Genomic DNA, 14,121 nt, shown 5'->3' on the forward strand with positions numbered 1-14,121 from the left:
AGATGAAGGTAAAAAATATAAAATTCTTAAAACAATGGGTCAATTTCTTTTTCATGTAAACTGAATTCCTTAAAAAATGAGAAGCGTTTCTTAAATGCTAGATCATCATCAAGTTCCTTATCTGAGTTCACATAAAAAAATGCAGGGTACAAGTCAATGCACTTGAAAAGAAAATGTTTACCTGTCAGTGGACACTGGCAAGGTATACACTCTGGCTGAGATTCATATTTGTGTCCTAAACATGGTTTGTACAATATCACCTATATTCATACTTATTCTACATGAAGGAAGCCACTCTCCAATGGTGAGATTGATATACAAGAAGAAAGCTTGTTTTGAAGTTTTTATTTGACATATTTTGCCATATGCAAAACATGGTAATATTTGAAGCAAGTACAAAGAATCCTCCCTTCAGAAAATTGTATGGCAGTTTTGGCTGCTTTATTTCCTCTCACATTGCCCTTAATACTAATGTGACTGTACATAATACTTTTTCCAGATTATATGAGTAAATCAGGTTTCTCTTTTTTCCATAAGATCAGAGATATAAGACTGTTCAAGTTAAAGTTTTGCAATGCTTTCAATCTGGAATGCAAATCTAAACAGATGAATTTTGTGTTTTGAAAAGTTTCATGTTGTAGAAATATTAGTATGGCTACAATTCATTTAGTTAAATGGAAGGCTTCATCCAGTAATTGGTTTGTGAAAGTGTAATGAAGTGCTGCAATGGTAACTTCAACCTTGCCTCTATCTTTTGAACCATCTGTGTTCAGAGACAAATGACCATGATAGGATGCTCTTATTTTGCTAAGTTTACTCTGAAAAGTGAAAGAATAGGTAAAGGACTTTTCTGACTTAGCAAAGGTCAAATATTATCTGGGATAGTTGATGATATAGGAACAGATATTTAGCAGTATTGGCAAGACTGATTTTGCAGCTTAAAAGATAAGGCTGAATTTGTGTGTCAAAATGAAGAATACAAATTTGGTTATTGAGTTTACTTGGTTAGGTATTGGGGCCTAAAAACAACATATGTGGGATTAAATGGATTAGAGGATAGCTTGGTAGTGCAGTGTAACCTGTCTTGAGAGACCACTTCTGGTAACAATATGTGGTTGCCCAAGAAGTGGTTACTCAAGAATGGTGGTTTCTCATAACAAGTCTGTGCAGGTGGGCCATGGTTGCTGTTAATCCTTTAAAGAAAGAATGGCTAATTGTAACAGATTTTGATTACTATGCCAATACAATTGCAGTTGGTGACATGTACACAAGTCTGGTTTTAGAATATACATAAGAGCAAATTCATTCATCTGAGATAAAAGTGGTTAATTTGCCTCACCAAAGAGGCTTTCTGAAGAAGAAGTTATAAATGCACCAGAGAGAATCTAAGTGCTTGAATGTGTATCTAAGCATCTCCAGGTAAGATTTACAAGTTAATCCTTACAGAAATGAGCCACAGTCAAGTTTAGATCTTAATAAAGAATTCATGTGATATTCAACAACTACATACATACATACATATATATATGAAATATGTACACTGTATCAATGATATACTATGAGATGTATACCTTTTTTGGGGCCCCGAGTGGCCGAGTGGTCTAAAGCGTTCTTCGTTACGGATCACTGCCACCTCACCGCTGTCTGCGTGGGTTCGAGTCTCGGATTCGGCTAATGTGGGTATGTGAGAAAGCTTGCCAGTAGCTTCTCGTGGATCGGTGATTCTTTCCCGGGTTTTCCCGGGTTCTTCCTCCACCATTAATACTGGCCGCCATGTATAGCCAATCGCGTGCTGAAAAATGGCGTTAAACCCAACAACAACAACAACAACAACATATACCTTTTTCAAGAAAAATTTCTGCAAGTGGTATATCATTGATACAGCATTCAAATTATACATATATTTTATTTATATTACATGCAAATACACATATTTGCCCTTTGAACAGCATTAAGATTGACTACAGGCAACTGTGCATTGACTGAGTAAATGAACTCCTCATATCCCTGCCGAGTGTGTACACTACAAAATGTAGTTCTATGCCTTTTGTGGCTATTCACAGTCACCTTTGCATATTGATAAGTTGATTGTTTTCTTTTTTGAGTTTCTATTTTTATTCGCATTGATTAAATCTGTATGAAACACACTTATGATTTAAACATGAAAGATGGTTTTAATGAAGAAAGTAGAACACTACAAACAATTGGATAGCTTCTTGAACATTGAACGCTGAGCCATTTATGTCTCAGCGCATGGAAATTAGTGTGGAATAGAAACAAAGCAAAATGATGAACCAACAAGAGGTAATTAAAATATTGTAATTTATTTACAGTTGATCCAAGTCATTATTCTATCTTAATTAACATTACTTCCGACCATAAAATTGTTTCTCTTTCTCTGTCTCTCTTCCTTTGATTGGCTTGAATTAACATTTACCATCATTCACAGGTTCACAGACATCGTCATATGACACAAGTGAAAATTCTCTATGCTTGTCTTTTCATGGATTTTCATCTGTATCTTGCTACGAAGGTCCAGAGGGGGGGGGTTGGCGGCCTTTGGACATTTTCATATTTAATTAATAATAATCGATGCTTACAACATTATAATAGTTTAAGAAACAACAATGACAACAACTACAACAACAATAACAAAGCCTAAATACATTACAGTATGTGTGCCTCGTAACCAAGGAATTTACCATATAGTGTCAACAGGCTAATGCAACTTTGTATCATTGAGTATGTAAACACTATTGATAAATCCCAAGGAAAGTGACAAATACCATTACAACAAACCATATTCTTGTAGCATACTTGGTGTAGGTTCAGTTTCAAGGTTTTCATCCTGCCCAAATCCTTTTTCTCTCTCACTTCAGATTTCTGTGTATTTTGTCCCTTATGCATGGGAGAAGGGGTTAAAGGAAAGCAGAAAGGATTGCAATGAAAACGTGTACCATGTTAAACTCATTTAGAAAACGTGGATTATTAACATTTTTTATCATTATTTTCATATGTCACTAATGACCAATGAGTGTAAATTCATCATTGATCTATAGGCCTAGAATCGACAGCACACTTGCAAGAATGTTTATATATGTGCATTACTGTGCTATGGCGTATCACAATTTGATATATCAATAGTACTGCAATATCAAATTGCTTTATACCAACACTTTAAATGCCATGTTATTTTTAATGTATGTGATATATGTGTGTGTGTGTGTGTGTGTGTGTGTGTGTGTACCTACATACATACCACTGAACAGTGTTGCATCTATGTGTACTTTTCAGTGGAACAAGTGGTTTTTGACCTTTAAAAAACTGGGCCATCTAGTGGTTAGCATAGCAAAGGCAGGGAAGTACATCAATCTTACAATAAACATGTCATGACTGAGACAAAAAGACAAAAGCATGACATATTTAAAATTTATCCTATCAATCAACATCTACTTGAAGCTAAAGAAAGAGATTCAAACTGGAAATGGGTACATATTAAAAAAGAGGGCTAATTAAACTTACTTCTGCTAGTTTATGGTCATGACCTTCAATGGCTTGCATAAGTTCACACTGTCCAGTGGCTCCATAGTCAAAGTTGAAGCTGAGGCACAACTGTTCAGGGAGATCCAGGCACTTCCTGGCACAGTTTCCAGCTGTGTAGACTTTCATCAGGGTCTGATATATTGGACCAACCAGCTTCCCTTTCTTCAACCCAGTAAAGTGTTCAAGAGTTCGTCGATTGAGGGGATCATCCCCTATTCAAAAAATACTACAAGTTCACTAATTTTGTGAATTGCTAATTTTTCTGGATTTCTTTGTTGCTGCAAGTCACAAATCTAAAGACTCAATGAACAGCAATCCATCTGTGGAAACAATGGGAAGTCTTCTCAAATCCACAAATTTTAATACAGACAAAAATGTAGTTCTTCTTACAAAGTCATAAAAATTGATACCCATGATAACAGAGTTTCCATAATTTTGAGAAAGAAAATATTTTCATGTATTTTTCCGGATGGTATTGATTTTGTCAAAGTTCCCTTATGACCCATACTGAAGGGAATCAACAACAAACTGGCTTTGAAAACAAAATTTTTTAAAATCAAAGGTTGTTTTTTTTAAAAAATTCTTTCCTATTACATCTGAATTACATACATAACCATGTACTAAACCACAGGAAACAAGTACGAGTTTTGAAATTCATATAACTTTACATGTAACTCATTTTAATTTACAAAATGAAAATGTTACCTTACTCTCCTTAACTGTGTCTGTTGGTATGAAGATTTTTTTTTTATTAAAAAGGGTTCCTTTATATTTTGACCAAAAACCTATAGAAGTTATATACCTTTGTGTAAAAAGGATTGACATTTAAAAAAAAATATACTTATCTCTGGTTGATGCCCTAACAAGTACTTCAATCTAAACCAGCTATGGACAGTATGCTGAATGCAAGCATTGTCAACTGTGATTCTGTACTGAAAATGGCCCCAGCACTCAGTAGATTTCTTTCGTGATAGTAGAATTCACCATAAGGTGAGTTGAAGGTGTAAGTGGTGTCCAAGATTACATTTGTTGATAATGATGATGCATTTTCAAGTGCAAACAACAACATAATAAGATAAAGATGTATACATTTTCATTTACAAGTTACATATTAAATGGGAACTGGAGAAGATCAGTTTTATTTTTCTCTCAAACATGTCAAGATTACACATCAAAGGTAACTCTCTTACATATTTTGGCACAATGTAATACAGACTGGTCTTCATACCTGCGACAAAAGTAAAGATATCAAAATTGACCTGAATATGGACTAACGAGTCTACTTGACCATTCCAATCACCTGAATTATGGGACTGACTATACCATATATGTGATTGTACTGATGGGAGGAATTAAAGCTGCCTACAGCACAAAACCATTTTAAATCTGAAATCTACAGAATTTAAAATATTATATTTTTTTTAAATTGGAGGAAAGTTTTTTTTATAGATTATTTCTACACATTAAAGAAACCAGCCAGACCCAGTCTTTTGGGGACCAGAACTGTTTCACCAGAGCAATGAAATGTGCAATGATATGTGCTAAGTAGCAGGATTAAGAACTGTTAAACAACTGCATACATGTGCATACAACAAACTGGAAATTTAAAGCTGAAGTTGAGATATTTTTTGGAGAATTTTTATGTAATAAAGGGATCAAAGGTGATCCATGATGGCTTTTGAGTCTCTCTTTAAAAATGAGCAGACCTTTGGCAGAAGTAAGATACAAAGAAAAGACTGCACAAAATATGTTTTTGGCAGAAACACTGGAGTGATCATTTTAGAACTTTTACAACAAATGTTTAAGGGAAGCTCTAACCTTTATTTGGTAAATTAAAGTCAAAATACTGAAATATGTGTAAAAGAACCCAATGGTTAAATAATATTACAAGTTTGGCAATGCTTGGAAATAAGAATTTAAGTGTATGCAGGTGAGGAGCAATGGTCCTCAATTTGCATGTGTGTTTCATGCAAAATGGATTTTATGATAATACATGGAAGAAGAAATAAGATCACCAGGCACCATCACATACAAACAATAACTTTTCTGTATAAAACACACCGAAGTTGAAAACTTTGTTTGAGACTGGATTAAAAGCTGATAAATGGCACTATTAGAAGCTCTGCAAACTTTCCGGCAATTTACCAGACATCTCTGCAGATCAATTTAGTAAACTGGTTAAAGTTAGTTCCACACTCAGAGACTGTACAGTAATTTTCATGCAAGCATACAAAATTGACAAGTATTATCAACCAGGTCCAAACCCCCTCCACCACTGGGACAGATGTGTAGGAGTCCAAGGTTTTTTGTTATCATTCAGACTACATATTAAAAAAATTGGCAAAATGTTGTACATGTTTGTTTTCAATTCCCTTAGAGTACATAGATTTTATGTTGATAAAGAAACTTACGGGTCTAAAAGCTAATCTACTGATAACAATTTTGAAATGTGCTGATCTGTTGTCCTGTTTCTGTCACATGTATACTAGACAAATATATTTAAGGATGGGAAACAAATGATCTATACAGCAAATGTGCCTCAAATGATTGAAGAGTTCCACAACCTCCACAAATTTCTGTAAGAACTCATTAAATCTACCTAGTGATCTTTTCAATTACAACTCAATATGTAGTATTTGAGGGGTGAACTAATTTTGTTTCTGCAATACCTACCCATGGCTACTGTTTAGCTGTCTTTTTCATGTCCAAAACACATGCCATCCATTTGATGTGCATACAGCCTCCCTTAGAGTGATGAATTGTCAGTATGATGCAATTCCTTGTGCAGGGTGGGAGGAGGGCATTTGACAATAGCCATGTGTAAGTACTGCATAATTCAAATTAGTTTTACCCCCCCCCCCCCACATACACACATTTTAACACATTAACCCCTGGTGATGAGTTTAAGTGGCAGGAGGTGATAGCCTACTGCTGAGCTCTGTAGTGTCAAGGTTATGTAAGATACACTAACGTGGGTGGTATTATAGAAAGGTAGACAGATGTAGCTCTACAATGATACCAAATAATCTGGATATTCTAGTTGCACTACAGAGGGAAAAACCTCATTTTTTGGACCCGATTTTTTTCCACCCAAAATTCGCCCATGGTCGGAATCCAATTTTGTGTCCAGATTTTATACTTTTTGGTCTCAGATCTAAGATAGACCGGTATGAACTGCAAACAGACAGATGAACCTTTGCAAAAAGTAGGATATGATAGGCATTTGGAGTAAAGAGTGGTCTCGATATGAAAATAATGGGTCTGTTAAGCAAAAAAAACAAAACAAAAAAAAAACAACAACAAAAAACAACTTTTACCCTTCTGCTCATGCATGAGCCAAATAGCCAATGAAAAATGATGTTTCTAACACAACTAGGCAGTATGTTATTGGAAGATCACCTGGAAGTTGATGTTTTAGGATGTATTCAGAAATAGCTTTCAAAATGTGTTTCCTACTCAAATTTCAGACGAAAATGGCAAAAACTTCCAGGGGTTAATGTGTTAATAGCAGTAATAGCTTACCCATAGCTGAATTTGTCAATAAGTAGATTTGGCTGATCCTCTGTTAAACTGATAAAAAAAACAGAAAATGGAAAACACTCACCATTGGTGGAAAGGTCCAAGTTATGGAAGGTTGGTATTTCTCAGTGCAACATGTTGTAACGTAATGATGGGAACCAGATTAAAAGATGCTGACACTTTGTTGTGATAGTGAGCAGAGAAAAAAGGAGGAAAAGGTTGTATGGGCATGCCAAAATGCTGCCTCATATGTCCTCCAAGGAGGATTGATTAAGGTAGGCCCATCAGGTAGCAAGGGCTCGAACGTCATGGGCTTGAAGTTTCATAACAGAAAGATGTTGATCAGTAAAAGACTGGTACACTATTTTGATTGTGGTGGCAATCCATCATGAAATAGTGGTAGCTGAAATGTCTACAGAGCCCTTGAGAGGAGGAAAAGGTGCTTCCTACCCTTTCTTTTTCCTTTGGATGCCTTAAGATAGAAACAGAGTGCCCTCATGGGACACAAAAATCTATCTGTATCATCTGTAGCACACATCTGACTGAGACTGGGGATTTCTATTGGTAATGGAGCTATGGAAGGTAATTGATTTTTAGCTAAAACTCCTGTTTGACAAAAGAGGGAAACTGAATCATAATTCCCATTCAACCAGAGACAGCCAGTGCCAATACTGCAGAAATACAGCCTTGAAAGTGAGGTCCTGAAAAGAAGCCTCGCTCAATGGTTCATGGGGGATTTTGGTTAATAACCATAAAACACAAGAAAGATTCCATCTAGGCATAAGAGAGCATGAAACAAGTCTCTGCAGCTCAAAATATTTAATAAGATCAGCAAGGTGCAAATTCAAACCAATTACTGTGTCTTGAGAGGGGCAGGTTGGATAAACACATTTCCTACTGCACCATTCACAGAAGATTCTCAACCTGGCATCACAGACCTTGGATGTAGAAGCTCTTCTGGCCCAAATGATGCAACTGATAACTCTGCCCAAAATGAGATGTGCCAAGTGCGAAGGTGGAGAATTTGTGGGTTGCAATGGCGGGGGGATCCCTGGTGTTACAACAGAAGATCCCTCCTGATAGGAAGAGACCTGGGTCAAGTGATCCACAAGACTGGAAGATCATTGAACCATGAGCCACAGAGGGGCTATATGAATGATCCGAGCAGTGGAAGTTCTGACTTTTTGCAGCACTTGAGAAATCAGTCGTAAGGGTGGGAAGGCATAAGCAAACAGCTGATCCCACTGGAGACTGAGTGTATCCACTGCCCAAGCTCCTTGATCCAGGACTGAAGACCACGTAAAATGGGAGTCTGTTGTTGAGCCTGGTTGCAAATAGATCCACTAGGGGTCTTCCCCATAGCAGGAACAAGGACTCTGTACAGGGCAGTGAAGAGTAAATTCTGTGAGGATGGCTCTGCCAGTTTTGGAAAGACTGTCTGCCAGAATGTTCTTTATGCCATGAATATGCCAAACTCTGAGTGTTATGTTCTCTGAGGTGGCCCAGCACAGGAGGTTCCAGACTTCCTCACAAAGAGAAGGGGCATGTGTGCCTCCTTGATGTTGGAGATAAGCTACAATGGAAATGTTGTTGGAGGAGACCATGACACATTGACCCATTACTCTCTCAATGCACCTTTGCAATGCTAGGCATACAGCCTTCATTTCTAGGTTGTTTATGTGGAGGGATGATTTGGACGGGGTCCAGTGTATCTGTAGAATTATACCATCTGGTTCTAAATGGGCACCCAAATGGAATCTGATGCGTCAGTGAACAGATATGCGTGGGGTTTGGGTGCATGCATGGGAACTCCAATCATGAATCTGTCCTGATTCATCCACCACTGTAAATGGTGATGAAATGCTGGTCCTAGAAAGATCAATTGTTGATAGAGAATCTTTGTGAGGTTTCCACCTTGAGAGAAGGAGGAACTGTAGATGTTGCATATGGAGATGTCCTAATATAGAACCAAGTCAGCAGTGGTGTTCAAAGTTCCCAGAAGGGATAGGTACAGTCAAGCAGACAAAGAAGTTATTGCTTGTAGCATCTCTAACAGGGCTAGGATTAAATCTATCCTATTCAGTGGAACTCTAAGTTATGGTTTGTGAGGAAATTCATCCCCATGTAAACAAAGTCTTGTGATAGAGTGAGTTCCACTTTCTTGAGGATGGGCAAAAGGCCCAGCTGAGTTACCAACAGTGGAACAGATACTGATATAGGGACTGGATTTGAATATTGTGGATCAGCCAGTCATTGACATACTGGAGAATTGGTATTCCCAGTAACATGATCTCAGGTAACCTGGCACCATTCCCATTACTCAGGTAAAAAGTCTGGGTGTGGAAGAAATTTCAAATGGTAGGACCCAGAATTGAAAAACATCCTGCTCTAAACAAAACCGGAGATATTTGCGATGAGAAGGAATTATGGGGATGTGTAGATAGGCATCCTGATAGGCATCTCCTCCACAATGGGAGGCAACAACTCGCTATGGGATGAGTGGTGCATCTCCTCCATGGGAGGTAGTGACACACTGCTACATGGTCACTGAATTTCCTTAATGGGATGTAGTGATGTGCTGGAAGGGGTATTCCAGTCAGAAGACCCCTTATTTTCAGTAACAGAGAAGCCAGAAAATTCTGAGGAAGAAGGAGAATGAAGTTTCTTCTTTCTCTGATAAGTGCGGCTGGAGTCTGCAAGATTTCAGCTTTCTGCTGTCCATACAACAATTTTTCCTTTTACTTTTGGAACATTTAATACAGTCTGGATGATTGTGCCAGGAAGATTTCTTGTGGCCACACTTTCCCACAGACTGTGATGACATTATTCCTAAATATAGTCAACAAATTAAAATATTTCTGATGTCACAGAGAACTCACCTAGTTTGTATGTACTGCATATGGAGTATACCTCTGTGATCTCTACAGATGCAGTAAACTGTAGCATAACATTTCCGTGTAAGAAAGAGATTTCTCAGTGTTTTATAAAAGTTATATTGAGAAAATGAAGTATACATACATAGAATAACAACGTGAACAAAATTCAATGCTTTGAATTAAATATCTAGTATAGATACCATATACTACGTGGTTCCTGCAGAGTCAATCTAAACTGAAGAACACACTGCATCTAGTGAGCATGCTGTCATTATTCCTTGCAGAAATGACTTAACAGTACCTAGATATAAAATGATAGTAAGTGTATCCAATCCCTGTGGGTGTACACAAAGTAACCCCAAATACCTGGAGGAACCAAAACGGGAGGGAAAAGGTTACCATATAAATGTTTTGGAATAAAAATGAACTGATAACATAACACCAATACATATAATTATTGAGAGGCCAGGTTGCAATTATGTTTTGAAAAAACACTGCAACAGGCAATTTTTCACATCAACATCCTTGATAAAGATGAGCTAGCTGTGTTTGTTTTGCACACAACATAGCAGGGACAAACGAGCTTCACAAGGAATTGCATCATACTGACAATTCTACACTCTAAGGGAGGATGTATGCACATCAAATAAATGGCACTTTTTTATGGCACAAAAAAGAAAGCTAAACAGTAGCCATGGGTAAACTATTACTGCTAATAAATATGCATTTTTTCTGTGATCAAGTGGTGATAGGAAATTACAGGTTCTTTCCCAGCTCTGATTATTATTTGCAAAATTAAAGGGCTTTTCTTGTTTGGGAACAAACCTATTCTTTCTTTCAACAATTTTTCTGAATATTGGGTTGTGTGAAAATGTAGTGGGAGGTTGACTAATTTTAATGATGTAACACTCTCCTATTGCTATTGCATAGTAAACTCTTTTCAGGATTGAAAATACCCCAAACTATATGATGAGAATTCATCCTTCCATTGGTTGATTAAAAAGTTCTGGAGTCCAGAACATTCCTATGTCCAATCAATGTGCACCTTGCCCATACACACTATCCTTCATTCTTTTTCAGGATATAGCTTTAACTAGATGGATATCAGTGTAGGGTTGGAATCTGGCAATAGCAATTATAGGTAAGTATTACATCATTCCAATTAGTTTTACACACACCCCAAACTACATTTTAATATCAATAATACATAACCTATTACTATTCATTACTGAATTTGTCAGTCTGGATGCTAATCATCCAACAATTGGCAAAAGGAAAACACACCAAGGAATACACACCCTCATTACAGAAGAGAAGACTACTGGGATCTGCATGGACCACTCTCTGAGCTATGACAATTGGACCCAAAGAAAATATGCCTTTGCTTTGGTGAGCCAATGAATGATGGTAAAAGGAGATGGTAGTATGAGATCGTCAAAATGTGACTCTCATCACATCTTTCAGAGACAATTGAGTTAAACAAGCCCATGAGATAGCAATGGCTTGAACTTCAAGGGGTTTAATTTTCATCAATGTAAAGTCACTCTTGGTAAAGGATTGATAAGCTCTCTTGAAAGATATTATATCCACCCTGAAATGGTGGAAACTTAAATATCAGCTGATCCCATAAGGGGGAGAAAAGATGTTTCCAACCCTTTCTTTTTCCTTTAGAAGCTGCCAGAAAAAAATGCAAAGTCATAACTGGACATAAAAGTCGATCTTGATCATCCCCACAGCAGATACAACTGAAACAGGACATCTCAGTTTGGAGTGGAACAACTGATGAAAGATGGATTTTTGCTAAAAACCTTGGTTAGCAAATGAGAGAAACTGACTCATAATTTGCACTGAACCTTAGACAGTCTTGCTGTATGGATAGGCATGAAGCTTGTTCCTTCATCTCATGAACACCTAGGGGAGCAAGTCTTGAAGGTAAGATTCTCAAAAGAAGTTTCACCTAAAGACCCTTAGGGGGTTTTAGTTAGAGACCATAGGACACAACAAAGATTCCATTTAGGCATTAGTGAGCAAGACACTGGTTTGCACCTTGACATATCTGACCAAGTCTGCTATGTGAGAGTCTGCACCAAGGATTGTGCCTTGGAAAATTTGAGTGTGTTGGATAAGGCTGCCCAATAGCAATTGATATTAGAAACTGATGCTGTTTATCTTCAAAAATGGAAAGACAAAAATCAGCCACTGCACTCATTTAGGGACATCTTGGATTGAATTGTTGCCTACTACACCATTCACAAAAGATTCTCACTTGGCATCATAGGCTTTAGACAAAGATCAACACTGGCCTGAATAATGCACTAGGCAACTTTGCTCAAAGATTTGTCCTGGCAGAGAGATCTTGAGATAAACCAAGCATGAAGGTGGAGAATCTGTAAGCTTCTGTATGGGAGTGAGCCCCTGAGCTGCAAACGAAGACACCTCCTCTGGGGTAATGTTTTGGGATGTTCCACCAGCAAATCAAGAAGACTGTTGTACCATGATCATTTGGGCTGAGCAGTGAAGTTCCTTACTTTGTAAACTATTTGTGGGATCATCCTGAAGGGTGGAAAGTGTAGCTGAATGGAAAATCCCACTTCAAGCTGAAAGCATCTACTGCCTGTGACCTCTGTTCAGGGACTGGGGACACCTAAAAGTGGAGCTTGAAGTATTACCTTGTTACAAACCCTGAGGAGAATACCTTCCAAGGCTGCAGAGCAAATAAGATTACAATTCTCCAAGCAGAGAGATGAGGCATATATGCCTCCTTATTCCTTGATGTACACTACTGCTGATGTGTTGTTTGAGGAGACCCTAATGCAGTGACCTTTTATTTTGTTTACACCCCCCCACCAATGGGCTAAGAATACTGCCCTTATTTCCAAATTGTCGATGTGGAGGACACATTCTTCCCAGGACCATAATATCTGAAGAATTAACAACCCTAGCTCCAGATAACTGCCCCACCCTAATTCTGATTTGTCTGCATGCAGATAGAATTGGAGTTCAGAGCATGCATGGGACTTCAGATGAAAACAGTCCTGATTCTTCCACCAAATCATGTGAAGGTAGAAATCCAGACCTAGAGAAATCTTAGCATTCAGAGGGTCCCTGTGTGGTTTCCTTTTTGCCAGAAGGAGAAACTGCAGAGGATGCAAGTGCAATCTGCTTCAGGGAACTAGGTTCACTGTGGAGTTCAAGGACATCAGCAGAAGAAAAAAATATGAACAAATATAGTGGTCTTGGCTCTGATTGTGCCTCCAACACAGTCAGGATCTTGCCAACAGACTAAATCTTTTTGTTCGTTGGGGAATTCATTCCCACATATGCAAAATCTTGAGATGGGTAAAAACTCCATTTTCACTATGTTGCATAAAAGACCCTCCCTGGTCAAGATGGACCAACAGTGAGACAGATCTGGGCTGATGGACTCAGCCAGCCATTGTTGATCAGTCAATCATTAAAGTATTGGAGGAATGAGTTACCCAGTGAATATAAGTAAACAACAACTATTCCTACGATGCTGAGGTTAAGCTGAATGGTGGAGCTCAAAAGTTGAAAACCTGGCCATCCGAGTAAAACAGGAGATATTTCAAGTGGGGAGAAAAGATATGACTGTAAAGGTTTTAACCCTGAAATAGATGGAGACTGCCCATTTTGCCAGGTTTTAAGGTATTCCTGACTGTGACAGTGATCTCCACCTTGAATGGTTCCTCCTGAAGAGACCTATTTAAGGAGGAAAGGTCAATAATTAGATGAAAATTTACCCTTTCTTTGGTACCAGTAAAACCTGGGAGTAGAACACTGGAGGTTGTCCACTGAACACCTTCTCTAGTGCAACATTCCTGAGAAGGCAGTGTAACCCTTCCTTTAATCATACCTGATTCAATTGGTGGAAGAACAATATTCATACCTTTCCTAGAAAGGGAATAAAATAATTTTCAAACTCAAAAACAGTTATGGTAACACCAATGTGGGGTAGTAACCTAAATGCAAGTTGACACAAAATATGATCTGAAAAAGTCAGGAGATATAGAGAGAGAGATGCTTTATCAAAGGGTAACAAAAGTTAAGCACATAAAGAATATGCAGTAATAATGAAATGGAGATCTGAGACCACCAGACATTAAATTTTGCTAAGTCATGGAGCAGCAACATTCTTACTAGACTCCATGAGACTTTGGTGGGT

General features: G+C 37.9%; 1 protein-coding gene across 1 annotated transcript in view; it reads right to left on the reverse strand.

Moving 5' to 3' along the window:
* The window catches only part of LOC149805056 (uncharacterized), a 374,091-nt gene that overhangs the window by 222,271 nt on the left and 137,699 nt on the right, over nucleotides 1-14,121 (reverse strand). Inside the window, exon 42 of the mRNA XM_089946913.1 lies at nucleotides 3,523-3,755. Coding sequence (XP_089803039.1) covers nucleotides 3,523-3,755 — 233 coding nt within the window. The remainder of the gene's footprint in view (nucleotides 1-3,522; nucleotides 3,756-14,121) is intronic.

This window comes from Sinohyriopsis cumingii, chromosome 2 (genome assembly GCF_028554795.1).
Source record: "Sinohyriopsis cumingii isolate HCF-2022 chromosome 2, ASM2855479v2, whole genome shotgun sequence".
NCBI lineage: Eukaryota > Metazoa > Mollusca > Bivalvia > Unionida > Unionidae > Sinohyriopsis > Sinohyriopsis cumingii.